Source organism: Melospiza melodia, chromosome 3 (assembly GCF_035770615.1).
Source record: "Melospiza melodia melodia isolate bMelMel2 chromosome 3, bMelMel2.pri, whole genome shotgun sequence".
NCBI classification, from domain to species: domain Eukaryota; kingdom Metazoa; phylum Chordata; class Aves; order Passeriformes; family Passerellidae; genus Melospiza; species Melospiza melodia.
In genome coordinates, this window is record NC_086196.1 from 125988798 (window position 1) to 126003343 (window position 14546).

The window sequence follows — 14546 nt, forward strand, 5'->3', positions numbered from 1 at the left end:
GCTTCTCTACCACCTCAATATGTAAACTGATACTTTAAAACCAGCAACTCGTTTCTGTAGAAAGAGTGAAAAACTGTAAAGCTTCAGAGCCTGAGCCCACAAAGATGACATGTCCACTCTAAAAGAGAGGTTCAGTGTCTGGGTGTTACCTGATATGGGGATGAATATAGTTGCTGACTGTTTCATCTTCAATACTTTTTCCTGTATGCAGCTGACATGAAAAATCATGTGTTTTCCATTCACACTCGAGCTGGTATAACTAAAAAGGAAAGAATAAGCCTTTCACAGCGGTTCTTATTTTAGTAACCAAGGAGGTACATCAACTTCTTGGACATTAGAAGAAGTTTTAACGGTACAGTTTAAAAATCATGACCAAGCCAAACTCCTCTGCATTGATTTTATACATAACAAAGGTAAAATCCAACTTGGCTTCATACTCACCTCTTCTTTTGAGTACTTGAGCTTGTACTCTCTTTTAACAGCTGGATCAAACCTGGTCTGTGGAATCCACATCTGGATCTGCACCAAGCCAATGCTCACCCAGAGGCTTCCTCGCCAAGCTGTCTCTGGTAACTCCTGAAGCCCTTCCCCATAGAACTGATGCAAGCAAGTGAGCAGAAGGAACAGGAATTCTTTAGGAAGTAATTCCTGATCATTGATGCTTTCAAGTATCTTGAGAAGGTACTCATATGCAACAGGATCCTTGAGGTAGAGCTTCTCACAGCACTCCAAAAATTCTTCTTGAAGATCCACTGGAATCAGATCTACCAGGGCAGAGAGCAGTCTGCCTAGCATTATTCCTTGCAGTCTAGCATCTGTGTGTCTGGAGAAAAAGGAATGAGAAAACATTTACACACAGTAAGCAACCTTCTGTAACATGCTTGATTTAAACAACAGATATATGGAAGAGAGGTCTTAATACCTAAAATCTGCTATTGAAGAGACAGCCAGGTTGGTCCACAGCACTGTGCTGACTTTGTGAAGCTGCTGTGCTCTCTCCATCCATTCTCCCAGTGTTACATGGGATGATGACAAGACAGGAAGCCCACTCACATCCCACTGGCTTGTCTTGCTGCTGCTAGTTAGAATTTCAAAGAAGCACTTTGAGAAAACAGCTCGGGTCAAAATGCCTGGGCCCTGAATCAAGAGATTAAGAGTTAGATCATTCAGATGCAACTTGCTCTGACTATGCTAGAACTTACAATATTGCTTTAGAAAACTTGAATTAGTCAACAAGAGCATTCAGCCTAGAATTTGATTAGGTCAGAAGAGACAAGAGACAAACCTTCATAGAATGGTTCACATGGGATTTAGAGAAGTTATTTTCCTCTGCTGCAGGCAGTGGCCTCCAAGTCAACCAGTAATCTGGGTCTGTGGTGAAAGTACTGCTCCAAAAGGATGCTAACACAGCATTAACTAGCTGAGATGACAGAAGAGACATTTCTTCAGGGGAGATCTAAGGAGAAACAAAAACCTAGAGGTGAGAATAATGTACAGGGAGAAGAAGAGAATTAAGCACACACGTACAAAGAAAGTATGATTCTGTTTTTCAGTAGGGATAGCACAAGATACTCTCCAAGATCCCTTCAAATTCACATAGCATTTGCTTGCATCTCCTCAATGAAGAGTAAATTTCCTGAGGTCATCACTGTCTCCTGTCTGTGAAATATGCAGCATGTTCACAGAGTAAGTTGTTAGAATACAGCCTGTAGTCCGTGACTGTGCAACCTTTTGTTACAATACACAAGGATGCAGAGGCATGAAACAGGTAAAGCCATCCAATACTCTGCTCTGAAGCATTTAAGGTGAATTTGTGTTTTACTGTGCTTTGTGGGAACACAACCACTGTGTCATAAATATTAAGCAGAGTTATTAAACGTTCTACAAAAAATGCTTCAAGTAGCTTTAGTTGCAATCTGTTTGATTTGCAACAGAACTAAAAAAATTAGAGGCATGGGAATAGAGGAAAGCATTTTTCGGCATAGAATTACTTTGAATATATAGATACAACCAGGCTGGCGCCCTCCATCCAAACAATTTCCCATTAAGTCACAGATGGATGTATGGAACAATACTACCAAACAAAATAATACAAAACTGTTTTATTTGAGATTTTGTTGTATTTTATCTTTCAAAATTGTGTTTTAATTACATTTTCTCAAGGCTTGCAGTTAATAACTTTTCTTGTTAAAAGAAGGAACAGCTTTCGTCAGGCAGACAGAAAAACTGCATGTCAAAAATCTCAGTTATATACATATTTTGAGGAACATTTAAAAACTTCAGGAAGATTAAGTAAACTAAAGATCTGATTAAATTAAAATAAAATGTGTTCTTACTTCATTCAGGTGCAACAAGTGCCACAGTCCAGAGAGCTGGTGAGAAGCAGCTGGTGTCAGCGTCAGAGAAAAAGCTATGAACTGAGCTACATCTGAACAGATGCTAAAGTCTTGACTGCAGTTCTTCCTGTAGCAGGTAAAAAAAATATAACCTAAGCAGTGCCTAAACACTGAAATTATCACTTGGATGTTGGAATACCAACCATTAGAGTTTCAACACTTGGATAGTAAAACAAATTAAGAATGGCAAGCAAAGTCACCAAAAGGTTAAAATGACAGAGTTCCAAATGTTAGGGAAGAACAAGCACTCAAATAATACTAAAAACACCTGAATCCTTCAAAGCTAACAAAATCTAAACACAAGAAAAAAGGGGGGAAAATGTTATCTCCTGTAGCTAGAAGCTCCATGTTGAGCAAAAACATACAAAATGTTTGGGGACAATGGTTTGGGGACAAACCATTTTCTAGTTTTACAGCTTTTGTGAAAAGTCAGAACTTTGCTGAATTCAAGAGTGAACCCGTGATTCTAGGAGTCTCATTACATAAAACGTTACTTTCACTGAAATCCATAAATGAATAGCTTTTTTTTCAGGAATGGTAAACCAGACTAAAATAAATACACTTGGCCCCTTAAAACAACACTAACACTTCTTAAATTAATAATGTTATTTAAAACTATGATTCTATGTGTGTATAGTCTACACAAAAGGAAGCATGCATGTTAGTCTACTTCCTTCATCTCCAGGTCTAATTCAGTTTTTCTGCAGTAGCCCCCAGCAGTACAGTATAAACACCTTCAGTTGATTCCTGATACACATATATCAGTGTGCTGCACAGATATATATGCACATACACACAGGTGTATATAAATCACAAATACATATATACAGATTTACATGCAGATATAAAGCATGAAAGTTACAGCTTCTAGCTAGGGATTTGGAATATCATTAAAGGAATACAGGAGTTCTTTCTCCAAACTTTTTCTTACCTTCTTGCACAAGCCTTGGCCACATAATCTGCTGTTAGTTTGTACTGCCAGAGCACCCCTATGTATTCCATTGCAGGCCACAGCTGAACCTGACTGCAGAGCTGGCCTAGCAGGGCAGGGTCTAACTGGTTGGAAATGGTATCTTCAGGAAGCCTTTCTTCTGAATAACTGTATTTGACTCCTTCTGCTTTCAGCTGTGAATGCATGGCTTTCAAAAACAGCTGTAGCTGACCTGTTTGACAGAATAAAAGAGGCCTATTAATGTATATACTATGTTTCTTGGCAGTGAACATTTAATATCTTTTCTACCTGTGTACAAAAGAATGGAGATGGCAGAAATCATCCTGCTGGGCTCTTCACAAGTGTTACCTACCCAGACTAACATCTTCTAAATGACTGGCTCTTATTATCAGGCCATCAGCTTGCAGCAATGCTTTCTTCATCTTCACTCCTGTGGTAGCAATTTTCACACAGCACATTTTTTCCTGCCATCTACTGTCTCCACAGGGCAATCTTAGCTCCAGGATGTTCAGTGGTTTGCTGAGAGCTTTTAACTGAGAAAAACATTCCATGCCCAGTTTATCCTAGAAACACGAGAAGGACAATTTGTTTCAGCAGTGCTAACAAAGCAACAAACAAGATTTGTAACCTCAGACAAAAATAAGATTTCAAATTCACATGTACACAACTAAAGTCTAAGTATACATAACCAGCCTGCAACAACAGCCTAAAAATCATCTTTTAGTAGCCTGACTCAATACAGCAAGAAGACAGAAATTGAAACAGGTGGCTACAATTCCTCCTTGTCAAGTTAGGGCTTTTTCCCCTTCATGAAGAAACTACACAGATCATGCAGACAAATACTACTTCAACTGGGCAATTTACCTAAATCAAGGGCAATAAATACACAAAATACTAAAAAAATACCAGGAATTACTGTCACTTACACGAAATTATAGTTTACACCTGCTATTTAAGTAGATTTGGAGGCTTAGATATATTAGATGCATTTGGATGCCTAAATACATTTGGATCTTTCTAAATCCTTAGTAAGCACTGAATGTTTTTCAGTCTCATAAAGTAACTATGTGCATTTTTTGATAGTTCAGTATCCTTGAGAGAGAAGGCCATAAAAACCCAGGTCTAAGCACTAGTGACCAACACAACTGCACATGACTACTTGTGCACTCCTTTTAAACAGGGACTTGTACTCTAGAAAATTCACTAAAATATTTTTTTTTTAAATTAGTTACAACAGATTCTGAAATATGTGAAGAGCAAACTCCAAAACTGTCACATTTTAAAGGCCTTGTTTTGGGAAGTCATAAGGCAGCCCCATCCTGTGCTGTATAAAAGGAAGTGCACAGGCTGTTCTAAATACACCTATGTTCACTGAATAAGCAAGTGGCATATTGATATTCACAAGCCTCCAAAACACAGCAAGGAGTAATATTTTTATGCTCAGGTCTGCCTTTCTATGACATAAATAATTTCTTAACATAGCATAATTAATAGTAGAAATGCTATCTCTGGATAACTGATATATTTCTGAAAAGATATGTACGTTAACATGTGTTGAAATTTTTTAAAAATCAATCTTAAAAATAGGAAAAAACCTGTTTTCTCTGTCCTGAAAAGCAAGTGCTGTAAATATAATAAAGCCTATCTGGACATTGCTGGAACTACAAATCTTTTGCAAACATAATATTGATACCTTAAAAGGAAGGGGTCTTCCTAGAGACTTCTGTAGTATCTTCATATTGGCTGAATTACCAGCAGGATTGACCAAGCAGCTCTGAATCTGCTGTGAAATGGATTGAATTTCCCTGGAAATCCTTGTAGAGGGAAAAATAAAAAAAGGGAGAGACAGATGGGAGGAAAAAAAGCCCACAGTTAACAGAAATTTGAGAAACAGGCAAAAGGATGTATAAGTATTCTTTTACTAATGGGGTAAAAATTCTAGATGATCATTTGAGCAAGCAGAAGCACAGTGCTAGGAAACACAGATTTTAAAAACAAACAATGTTATTTGCATCACTAATGGAACACAACTTGGGACACTAATCTAAACAATGCTTAGCAGCTATAACACTACAGAAAAGAGTAATTTATACAGCTATTTAACAGAAACAAATCAAAAGCCACCAAACAAAGCCACTCACTTGTTCTGGTCTGACCCAATAAGCATCTGAGGAATCCTGGCAATGAGGTGTTTCATGACCCAGTGCCAGTGCAGAGCCAGGAGTGACAACCCTGGCGCATCCACGGTGACAGAGTCGGAGATGGCCCAGAGCCGGTCCCGCCACAGCGAGCAGCACAACACCTGGAACCAGCCAAGGGGGTACACAGTTACCCCTGCCTCAGCTCACACAACACTTCTCACTTCCAGCAGGAGAAAAAGCAAAACCACCTTCACTTGTGTTAACTTCAGAGTCCCACAGCGTTTTGTATTTAGTGCTACACAGCCAGGACTCAACTACAGGCTCTCTAAAAACACCACACCAGCAAGGGGAACTACAGCAGCCAAAACAACCAATCCCTGCACCAAGTCTACAATGTCAAGATTTGAGCAAAATGATATTCATGGTCTGAAAAGGGAAAGGGAGAAGTGCCACCTCTGTGGCCTGCATGTCAGCTGTCCATGTTCTCGCATTCTTATCACAGATAGAAATGGATACTCTGTTTATCAACAGTGGACAGAAATAGGTACTCCTACAGCACACTTCATGCCATCCTAAGTATTGGAGGGCACAAATACAGCCACTGAAACAAACATGATTTTTTGCCTACTGTTAGGCATATTCTGAATACAAACAGAAGCACTGCACTTTATTTCATGGCCCCTGAAACTAAAATAGCATTCTGCACACAATCTCATTTCACCTAATTCCCATAAATGTACTGTGCAAAGTCTACTCACATCATGTGTGTCATCATCACTTAAGGCCACCTGAGTAGACTTCACCCAGTGAAGTACAAATGCATCCCAAAGTTCAAAGAAAGCAGCAAGGTTGACCACGACTACATGAGGAAGACAGTTGTAACTCCCTGGATCTGAGGTTTGGGGAAGAGGAAAAGAAAGGCAGAGAATAAATATTCCAGCTACATCACCTGACACATGTGGGTCAATTTCTGATCACTAGAACCTCTCTAAGATTGAGAAATAAACCACAACTTGAAAAGATCCAAGAAATGAAGCAATAAAAGTAGCCCTTCATTATTTTCACAATACTCTGTTACCTCTCTGCATTTTATACATATATTAAAAATCCATAATGAGAGTTGATTCCTTGATCAATTGCTTCTATGCAGCACACTAACTTCAATACTAAATTTTACCCTTTGTTTTAAAAGTAAAACTTCTTACTTACATAAAACAAAAACACATATGAAGAATTTGGTTATTCTTGTTAGCTAAAGACAGAAGACTATTCCAGTTTCTCTCCACTGTTATTCTTAAGTTTGGTTAATTAAGAGAAAAATCATAATACTGATTACTTCATAGAGGCAGGACATAAATAGATACCTTAGGTATATCTAATTTAAGAATAATGTGTTATATACCACACTAGTCCTCATTTGACTGCTTTACATTCACATATTCTTTCTTTGCACACCATGTTAAAAGTACACATTTCATAACAATGCAAATGAACCATATTTCAAATTGACTAAAGAACCAAAAGGAACAGCAAAAATCAACCCACTTTTGTGGAAATCTAGAGACATTCTTAAGGCACTGTTTCTTGGCTTCTTGCTGGCAATCAAACTCTTCTCAAGGTAACTTCTCTTTTCTCGGTCAAGAAACAACACTGCCCTGAAGTAAAAATAAAGCTGCTATCAATCCAACTGTTTTAAACCTTGGCCTTATGAGAATGGTGAACTACAACATGGCATTTGAACTGCAAAGTGACATAATATATTCACTGTATTATGGAAGAAGCATGAGGTGCAACACAACTAATTACTTGAATATTGTTTCTGTAGAAGCAAGTTTCACAAGGAGCAGATTCCTGACTTCACCAGGAAGGGAAAACCAGTGAGCTGCTAAACAGATGCAACACCACATCCTGTAGGATATGCAAGCAGCTGATTTTTTACACTTTAACTTCAAAATCTGTGCACTTTCTAATCTTATTAGGAAAAACAGTCAAAATCCAAAAGCAGGAGAACTATATAAGTTTTATCAGAGATCTCACACTACTGCTTCTGTCCCTTTAACGCTTTATCCCACAGTTCTGATTTTTCCTTGAAGTACTGCAGCCTGTATGGAATGCTGGGAGCTCTGTTCCTATTTTAAGTGATTGTGTTTAGTATGCTTCTACAGAAAACAGAAGCAAAGAATTTAAATACCTGTACAAAAACCTCTGCTTGACATTTTTGACCACACGTATCAAAACCTAAAATCACACTTGGCAGACATCTCAAGTGTTTACTCAGCACTGGTTACAGGCACTGGGCACTCTTTACAAGGTTTTTTTGTAACCCACCGATTTGCTGCAGACTTCAGTAGCATAAGAAGTTGATCTGTGTGTTCCATTTCTGTATCAAAGTTCATCGAATTTCTAATGATCTCCAAAAGCTGCATATTCCATCTTGGATCCAGAGGCATCACATGTTCATCTGGAAAGGCAGACAGTAGAGGACAGCAGTGAAACATCACTCAGTTCTCTTCTTGGTCCCCCTGCCTATGCAAGAACATCAGGGAAAGAAAGAAGCAGCCTAGGAGGAAGACAGTCAAACTCTCCCACTCCAGATATCCAAACAGAAAAGCACTAAAGCTGGCTGCAGGTTCTGTAAAACAGAACAGTGACAATAAATTAAACAGGGATTAGAGTTTAGAAACTCAAGTCTGGCTCACAGTCCAGGCAAGACACCCAGGACCACCCCTAAAAGGCCCAGTGTCACTGTATGCAGCTTCCATGCTCCTAACAAGCTCAGAAAATAAGCCACAGGTCTGAGCTCCCCACAAAACACCAAGGGAAAATTACAGGCCAAGCCATGGGTTTCAGATGGGCTAACACAAATCCTGAGGAGAAAAAGATCAGGGTGCCTAAACTATCAAGTCAGAAATGCAGTGAATATTTGAATCACACTTCAGAACATCACTGAGCTGTAGGAAAACATCTGAGTCACAGATACACAGGCAGGACTCATGGGCAGAGCACTCATCTCTAACTTGAATAGAGTATGAATGCATTTAATGCCATATTTGCTGTTCTAGACAGCAAGAATGCTTGTGTTTGTTGTAATTTCTTTTTTTTGTTTGTTTGTTTGTTTTCTTTGTTGTACTTTCTTTAATGACAAAGGCAACATGTGTTTGGAATTCAGCCTTTGTTTTGCTACATACACTTCCTAAGAAGGGTTGCAGTGTGTTCACAGAATAAATAAAGGAAGCAATGTCTTACATCCATCTTTTTCAATACCTGTCATAGTTGGCTGAAGCAACTTGATCATGTTACTGACTCCAGATGAGAGGGGACTGGCATAAAAACAACCAAGGGCTACAGCACCTGCTTCCAGCTGAATCCTCACTGAATCTGCAGGTGAAGAGGGGAGAACATGGGGATAAAAGAGTGTTTAGTACAAATAAAAAAAATAACTTCAACTGAGCCAGTACAAGCAGACTGAAACAAATCTGTGCATCCACTTTGGATATGCTGGTTGGTCATAGTTTGTATTGGCTCCAAAGGATTTAAATTTAAAAGCACCAGAATGTCACAGCTGAAGACATAAATCTTATAAGGAGTTCTAGTTGAACTAGTGATACTACATGTATGTTAGTAAAATATGGTTTGTGAAAATCCATGAATTTTTACCTTCAAATCTTCCTCTCAATACATCTATTTTTGTTTTTGAGGGGGATGCGTGTATTTTCTTTACAATAAGAAAAAAAAGCACGCTTTTCATTAATTTTTTACATATTTTTCTACTTTATAGACCTACTTGCCTGAAAAAATGGCAAAATAAAGAGGAAGCAATTAATATAGGGACAGCACATCTGAGATTTCAGACTACAGAAGAAAGCTGAATGTGTGAATTATTTGGACTAATGGCTGCCTAAATGCTCCATGAGTTTAATGTGATTAATTCTGTAATTAAGTGAATAGCTTATCTCAGCTATTATCCTGAATGTTCTTCAGGAAATCTCAGTTCTGCAGTTTCCTGGCTTTCCAAGCATTTGTATTTTAACACCAGAACACAGAAAGCATTTGCCTGCTTTCACTATCACTAAAAGAAATAGTGAAAAGGCATATTTACTTACACAGATGAAAAACCGATCCAAAAGTAAATAATTCAGAAGTGGCACAAGCTAAACACATGGCTGAATAATAAAGGATAATGTTTAGCCCAAATCTCCTTATTTCCCTAACATGCACAACCTGTTTCTGTCCCTCCCTGGAGCCTCCATGCCCTTGAATTAGTGTGGATAGTTGAGAGTCTTTATAACCCATAAGTTGTAGAGGTCTGAATTTTTCCATAGTATACCTAACAACTCAGCCCTCAGACAAAGCAAAGTTAAATGATTACATACCAAGTACCTGTGGCAGATTTTTGGCCAAGGAGTTAAGCCATTTAACTCTTAATTTCCAGTCTTGATTGGTTGCCTTTTCTGTGAACAATTTCACTGAAGCCTGGAGAACTTCCATTTCATCCATCCAGTTTGCATCTATCTCAACAGCACTGAACTTGAGATTCTCAGGATTAGTGGAATGCAGAACTTTCTTAAGATCTTGCAGAGTCACTGGTAATGTCCTGAAACACAAAAAAGTCCAGCAATCAAGGGCTTGAACTGCCAGATCCAGGAAAAAATATATTTTGCAGGTCAAGATGGTCTGCAACCATCTTTAGGCCTCAAGTGTAGCAATGCAATGATCTTTCCTCCATCATTTAGCTTTAAAACGAGTTTCCAACTTCAAATCAGTTGGCAGTGCCTACTATTAGGAGCTCACTGCTGCCAAAAATTCATCCACTATCTCAAGAGAATATGCACAGAATTTCACTGAGAAATTCTAATTGATTTGTGCACCAGAATATTATGCAAAGGTAAATTTAAAAAGACAGACAGGAAAAAAAGTGTCATTGAGTAAAAAATAAACAACAAAACCGAACAAAAATAGCAAACAACACAGCATATTGCTAAGAGTTTACAATTCCAACTTTTTATCTTACTACAAGCTTCCCCACTTGTTTCACTGGAAGCAACCCACAGTACCTACCTGTATACCTATAGTTCAGAGGAGGTTATTAAGCAAAGAAAGCAGAAACAAAGTTTTTGCACCAGTGTTGTAGAAACTAACAGCTATATTGCACAAGAAATCATTAGAAAATTCTTTTATATACCCCCTGCATGGGGGTCTCTGCTTCTTTCTGACAGCTCTGTCTGAAGAAGGAAATTTGTGGTTTTACCTGAAGCTAGTGGACCTAAAATTACTGATGAGCAATCAATTACATGAAAACCAGAAATCCAAAGAATCATTAGTGTACTTTAAACTAGTTCAATGCTCAGGTTTTTGAAAGCTTAGAAGGAAACTGAAGGGAGAAATTTTGGGGCTCTTATTACCTACTAAACCCAGTGTTTGCATTCACATTTTCTGCTAAACAACTCTCAAAATGAGTCAAAAGCACTTATTGAAGATTAAAAAGTCAAGTATTTTGAATGTATCTGGAAGACTTAAGAATAAAGCAGTAAATAATTGAACTTTCATTTGCAGTGGCTGTATGCAAGGTAAAGGTAACAGGAACACAGAGTATCACTATCACAATCTCTATCTGCAAAACATCATGAAGACAGGATTTTGCAATAAACAATGACATGCCATGAATAGTTCACATATATTGTTTCTCTTTTACCAGACCAAAAAAAAAAAGCTTCCTGCCTACCTGCAGTTTCTGAGGTTTAGTCTATGCAGACAATACAGCAGGAGCTGCCCATCACTCTGGACTGTGGAAAGCAGTGAGTCCTCAGCTGCAAACAGACCTGAAGGCAGGGAGTCTGGCCACAATCCCACTGCCAGCAAGGACTCACCCCACGTGTCAGGGGAAGCCAGAGAGGAAGCACGCCTTGTAACCAATTCTAACACAAGCTACAACAAACAACCAAAAAGCAGTTTAGAGTCACATTCAAACATGTAGCACGTATTCAAGCACCAAACCTCAGGAAACTCTTTAATTACATCTATGTATTATGAAATTACTAGATACCAAATCTTCTACAAACACTATATAATGTACGCAATAAAAGTACCAAAACATTCCTACCAGAAGTGAAATAACACACTGTGCAGTTTCAGAGAGGAAGTGAATGTGTCTACAGATGAGTGTGCACAGTGTTACAGGCTACAGATGCACCAGTGAATATCCCAAAGTCTCAGCTGAAGCTGTCACTAACTACAAGCCTCAGAGTCCAGACAGGATACTGTTTGGTTCATCTTTCCAAGAGCACCATCTTCATCTGTCTCTGTCTCAGGCATTTAAGAAACAGAGGATCTCAAACACTAGCCTCATGAAGTTACATTTTTCATCTATCTAGATGATCTAAGAAAAGCTTTCAAATACAGGATTTTTACCTTTTGGTTAATCTGCAGTTGTTGTGAGCGGCCATAAACTTCCCAACAGGCTCTGTAAAAAGACTTTGCTAATCCAAAGCCTCTCTGTATTTGCTGCACAATTAATACAGCAGCCTGAAGCAAAGGTGACAAAGATGACACAGAACCTGAAAGATACACAGCAATTAGAGTGATACAAATGTTTAGCAACTGTCAGCCCTTTAATGTGACAAACACCACTTCAGGTATCATGATACAAAAGAAGTATATCCTATTGACCTGAAAGCTGAATGCATTCTTCCCAAGGTTGATAAGAAAATCTGACAAGACTGTAAATAACAGACAACTAGCTCAAAAGAAGACATCAGACAGCTGAGCTGAATGAAACTCAGCTGCAAAATACAACTTGTGCAAACCCTCTATTTTGCTCATTTTCACTTTGAATACATTGGCTTCCCAATAGCAAGGGACAATGTGCCAGTGTCTGATGTCGCCTTATAAAGCACAGTAGTTACCACGTTTCCATGACTGGGGCCTACTTCCTGGGAATGCAAAAAAACCAATCCAAAAGTACCTGATTATAGTTTTATGTGCTTACTTATATCAGCACATAACACCACAAAATAACCAGGGTTTAATACTAAAGACTTCATCCAGATATACATAATGAGCCCATGTTGCTAAAGAATAGTGAACAAACTTTTTTTACCTGCTATTGCTTCCTTGGTTTCTGAATGCACAGCCAGAAGTGCATCACAGACACTGTCTCCAACTAAACCCAAACCATGCAGGAGTAATTTCAAATCCAGACTGTCCAATACATTTCCATCATTCTCGCCAGGAACGTAAATTTCAATCCCACGATTCCGCATGGCTCTGGATATTTCCCCATGAACTGGATCCATAGAAAGGAAGAGCCTGTTGGATATTAGAAAAGCATAACTCAAGTTGGAAGCAGACTACAACAATCATCCATTTCAACTGCCTTAAATTCTTAAGATGTAACTTAGGTCCTTAAACTATCACTCTGGAACTACCAAATCTGCTTCTCCATAAAGTAACTTCACCTTCATAAAAATGGGAACACGGTATCTAGAAACCAGGGACAGCTACTGAATTTAAATGAGAAATCTGTATGAATAGTTATACTTTACAATTAGACACAGATATTCTGCATGACCTCTAACTTATTATCTGAATTATGTCTGTTTTACCATTTGCCCACTTACAAAGGAAAATTAGACTGTGCCTCCGAGCTATAAAGATTTTTAAAAGTCTTAGCAACAGCTTCAAATAAATCTGTGCTATTTAAAAACCAAAGTACTCAACATTCAAGTAGTTATTACTATCAATAGACACCTCTTAAAAGCAAGGAGGAAAAAGTACTTCTGAGATACAATGTAGTGGAAACAGGTTTCTGAAAAGTCAAGAATGTTTCCAAGTCAGAGGAACCAGAGGGTATCAGTCCCAATATCCTTGTCATGAATTTGTAATAGGTAGGAACGATATAGAATCCTGTTACATTCTCCTTCCATCTTCCCCAGAGATTACTTCAGAACTGAGAGAACAGACTGTCTATTTGGGTGGTTTTTTGGTTTTTTTTTAAGTCCTGTCACTGCAGGAAACTCAAATTTATATATGGGACGGAAAAAGCTGGGAAGAAAATTATTATGCCCATATACCAGCTTTCAAAACCAGCATATCTCAAGACTTCACCATCCTCAATGCATCCTCAATTTCATCACAGTGAAACAGGGAAGTGCTGGAGTCCTAAACTAGAAATGCAAAATCAAGGCAGAGGCACACTGCTGTGCATTTTCTTGTGCAATAGTTCATGTTGCGACAGGGATATAAAGCAAGCCTCTTAAGCTTTTATATGTTCACCACAGTGCAGTTTTCTTTCCTGCTAGAGAGTGTCACTGCAGTGCCTGGCAAGCTGAACAGCATTCAAAATATCAGAAGACTGGCTCACTAATAACATTTCTATGCTAAACCTGCTATTTGATAAAGAGAAAAAAAAAAGGAGAAACAGAAAGCAGAAATAAGTACCTGAAGTTTGGATGAGGAGCTATGGTAGGAATTGTGCCATCTATGACACCTCTCTCACTCATGGTCAGAACACCTCCTGGCTCAAGCAAAGCGTTCAAGCGGTCCAGCACAGAAGGGCTGCATTCAAAACAAATTCATGTGGTCATTAAAAGGTACCAATTTGATCCCTTTCTGATCTGAAATCAAAATGGTACCAACCTTATGCAAAACCCAAACAGTCCATTACTCTATAAGGTAAAAGGAAAACCGTCAAGTGCTAAGCTGTCTGAGAAGGAAGATACTCTTCCAGAAAATCTAAGTTATTGCTTCTGTGTATCATCAAATGCAAAACATTCAGCTGTGAACCACTCAGTAAGAGGCAAAGTCAATCAGGGAAGTCAAAGGGCTCACTGAAACAAAGCCACTAAAATCTCTTACTTGCAGAAATTAACATTGTCCATTAGGAGCCAGTCTCCAGATTGCAGGGCCTGAACCAACATCCCATCTACCCACTCAAAAGTGCCATGGCTGTTGCAGTCAGCAGCCTGGGCCTGCTGCAGCTTGAAACGCCGGAACTCTTCTACCAGGTGAGCAAACTCTGAAAGGAAATACATCTTACACTGAGACTTACATTAATGAAGT

At 38.6% G+C, this 14546-nt stretch overlaps 1 protein-coding gene across 1 annotated transcript in view; it reads right to left on the reverse strand.

The window, feature by feature from the left end:
* MDN1 (midasin AAA ATPase 1) overlaps positions 1-14546 on the reverse strand; it is a 92168-nt gene that overhangs the window by 32905 nt on the left and 44717 nt on the right. The window contains exons 44-62 of the mRNA XM_063153010.1: positions 14343-14502; positions 13926-14042; positions 12586-12794; positions 11898-12043; positions 11212-11414; positions 9863-10083; positions 8754-8867; positions 7818-7950; positions 7035-7144; positions 6248-6381; positions 5490-5650; positions 5042-5162; positions 3701-3911; positions 3328-3559; positions 2337-2463; positions 1286-1456; positions 923-1137; positions 442-823; positions 150-259 (exon numbers count right to left, since the gene is read on the reverse strand). Of these exons, the coding sequence (XP_063009080.1) occupies positions 150-259; positions 442-823; positions 923-1137; positions 1286-1456; positions 2337-2463; positions 3328-3559; positions 3701-3911; positions 5042-5162; positions 5490-5650; positions 6248-6381; positions 7035-7144; positions 7818-7950; positions 8754-8867; positions 9863-10083; positions 11212-11414; positions 11898-12043; positions 12586-12794; positions 13926-14042; positions 14343-14502 (3277 nt within the window). The remainder of the gene's footprint in view (positions 1-149; positions 260-441; positions 824-922; positions 1138-1285; positions 1457-2336; positions 2464-3327; positions 3560-3700; positions 3912-5041; positions 5163-5489; positions 5651-6247; positions 6382-7034; positions 7145-7817; positions 7951-8753; positions 8868-9862; positions 10084-11211; positions 11415-11897; positions 12044-12585; positions 12795-13925; positions 14043-14342; positions 14503-14546) is intronic.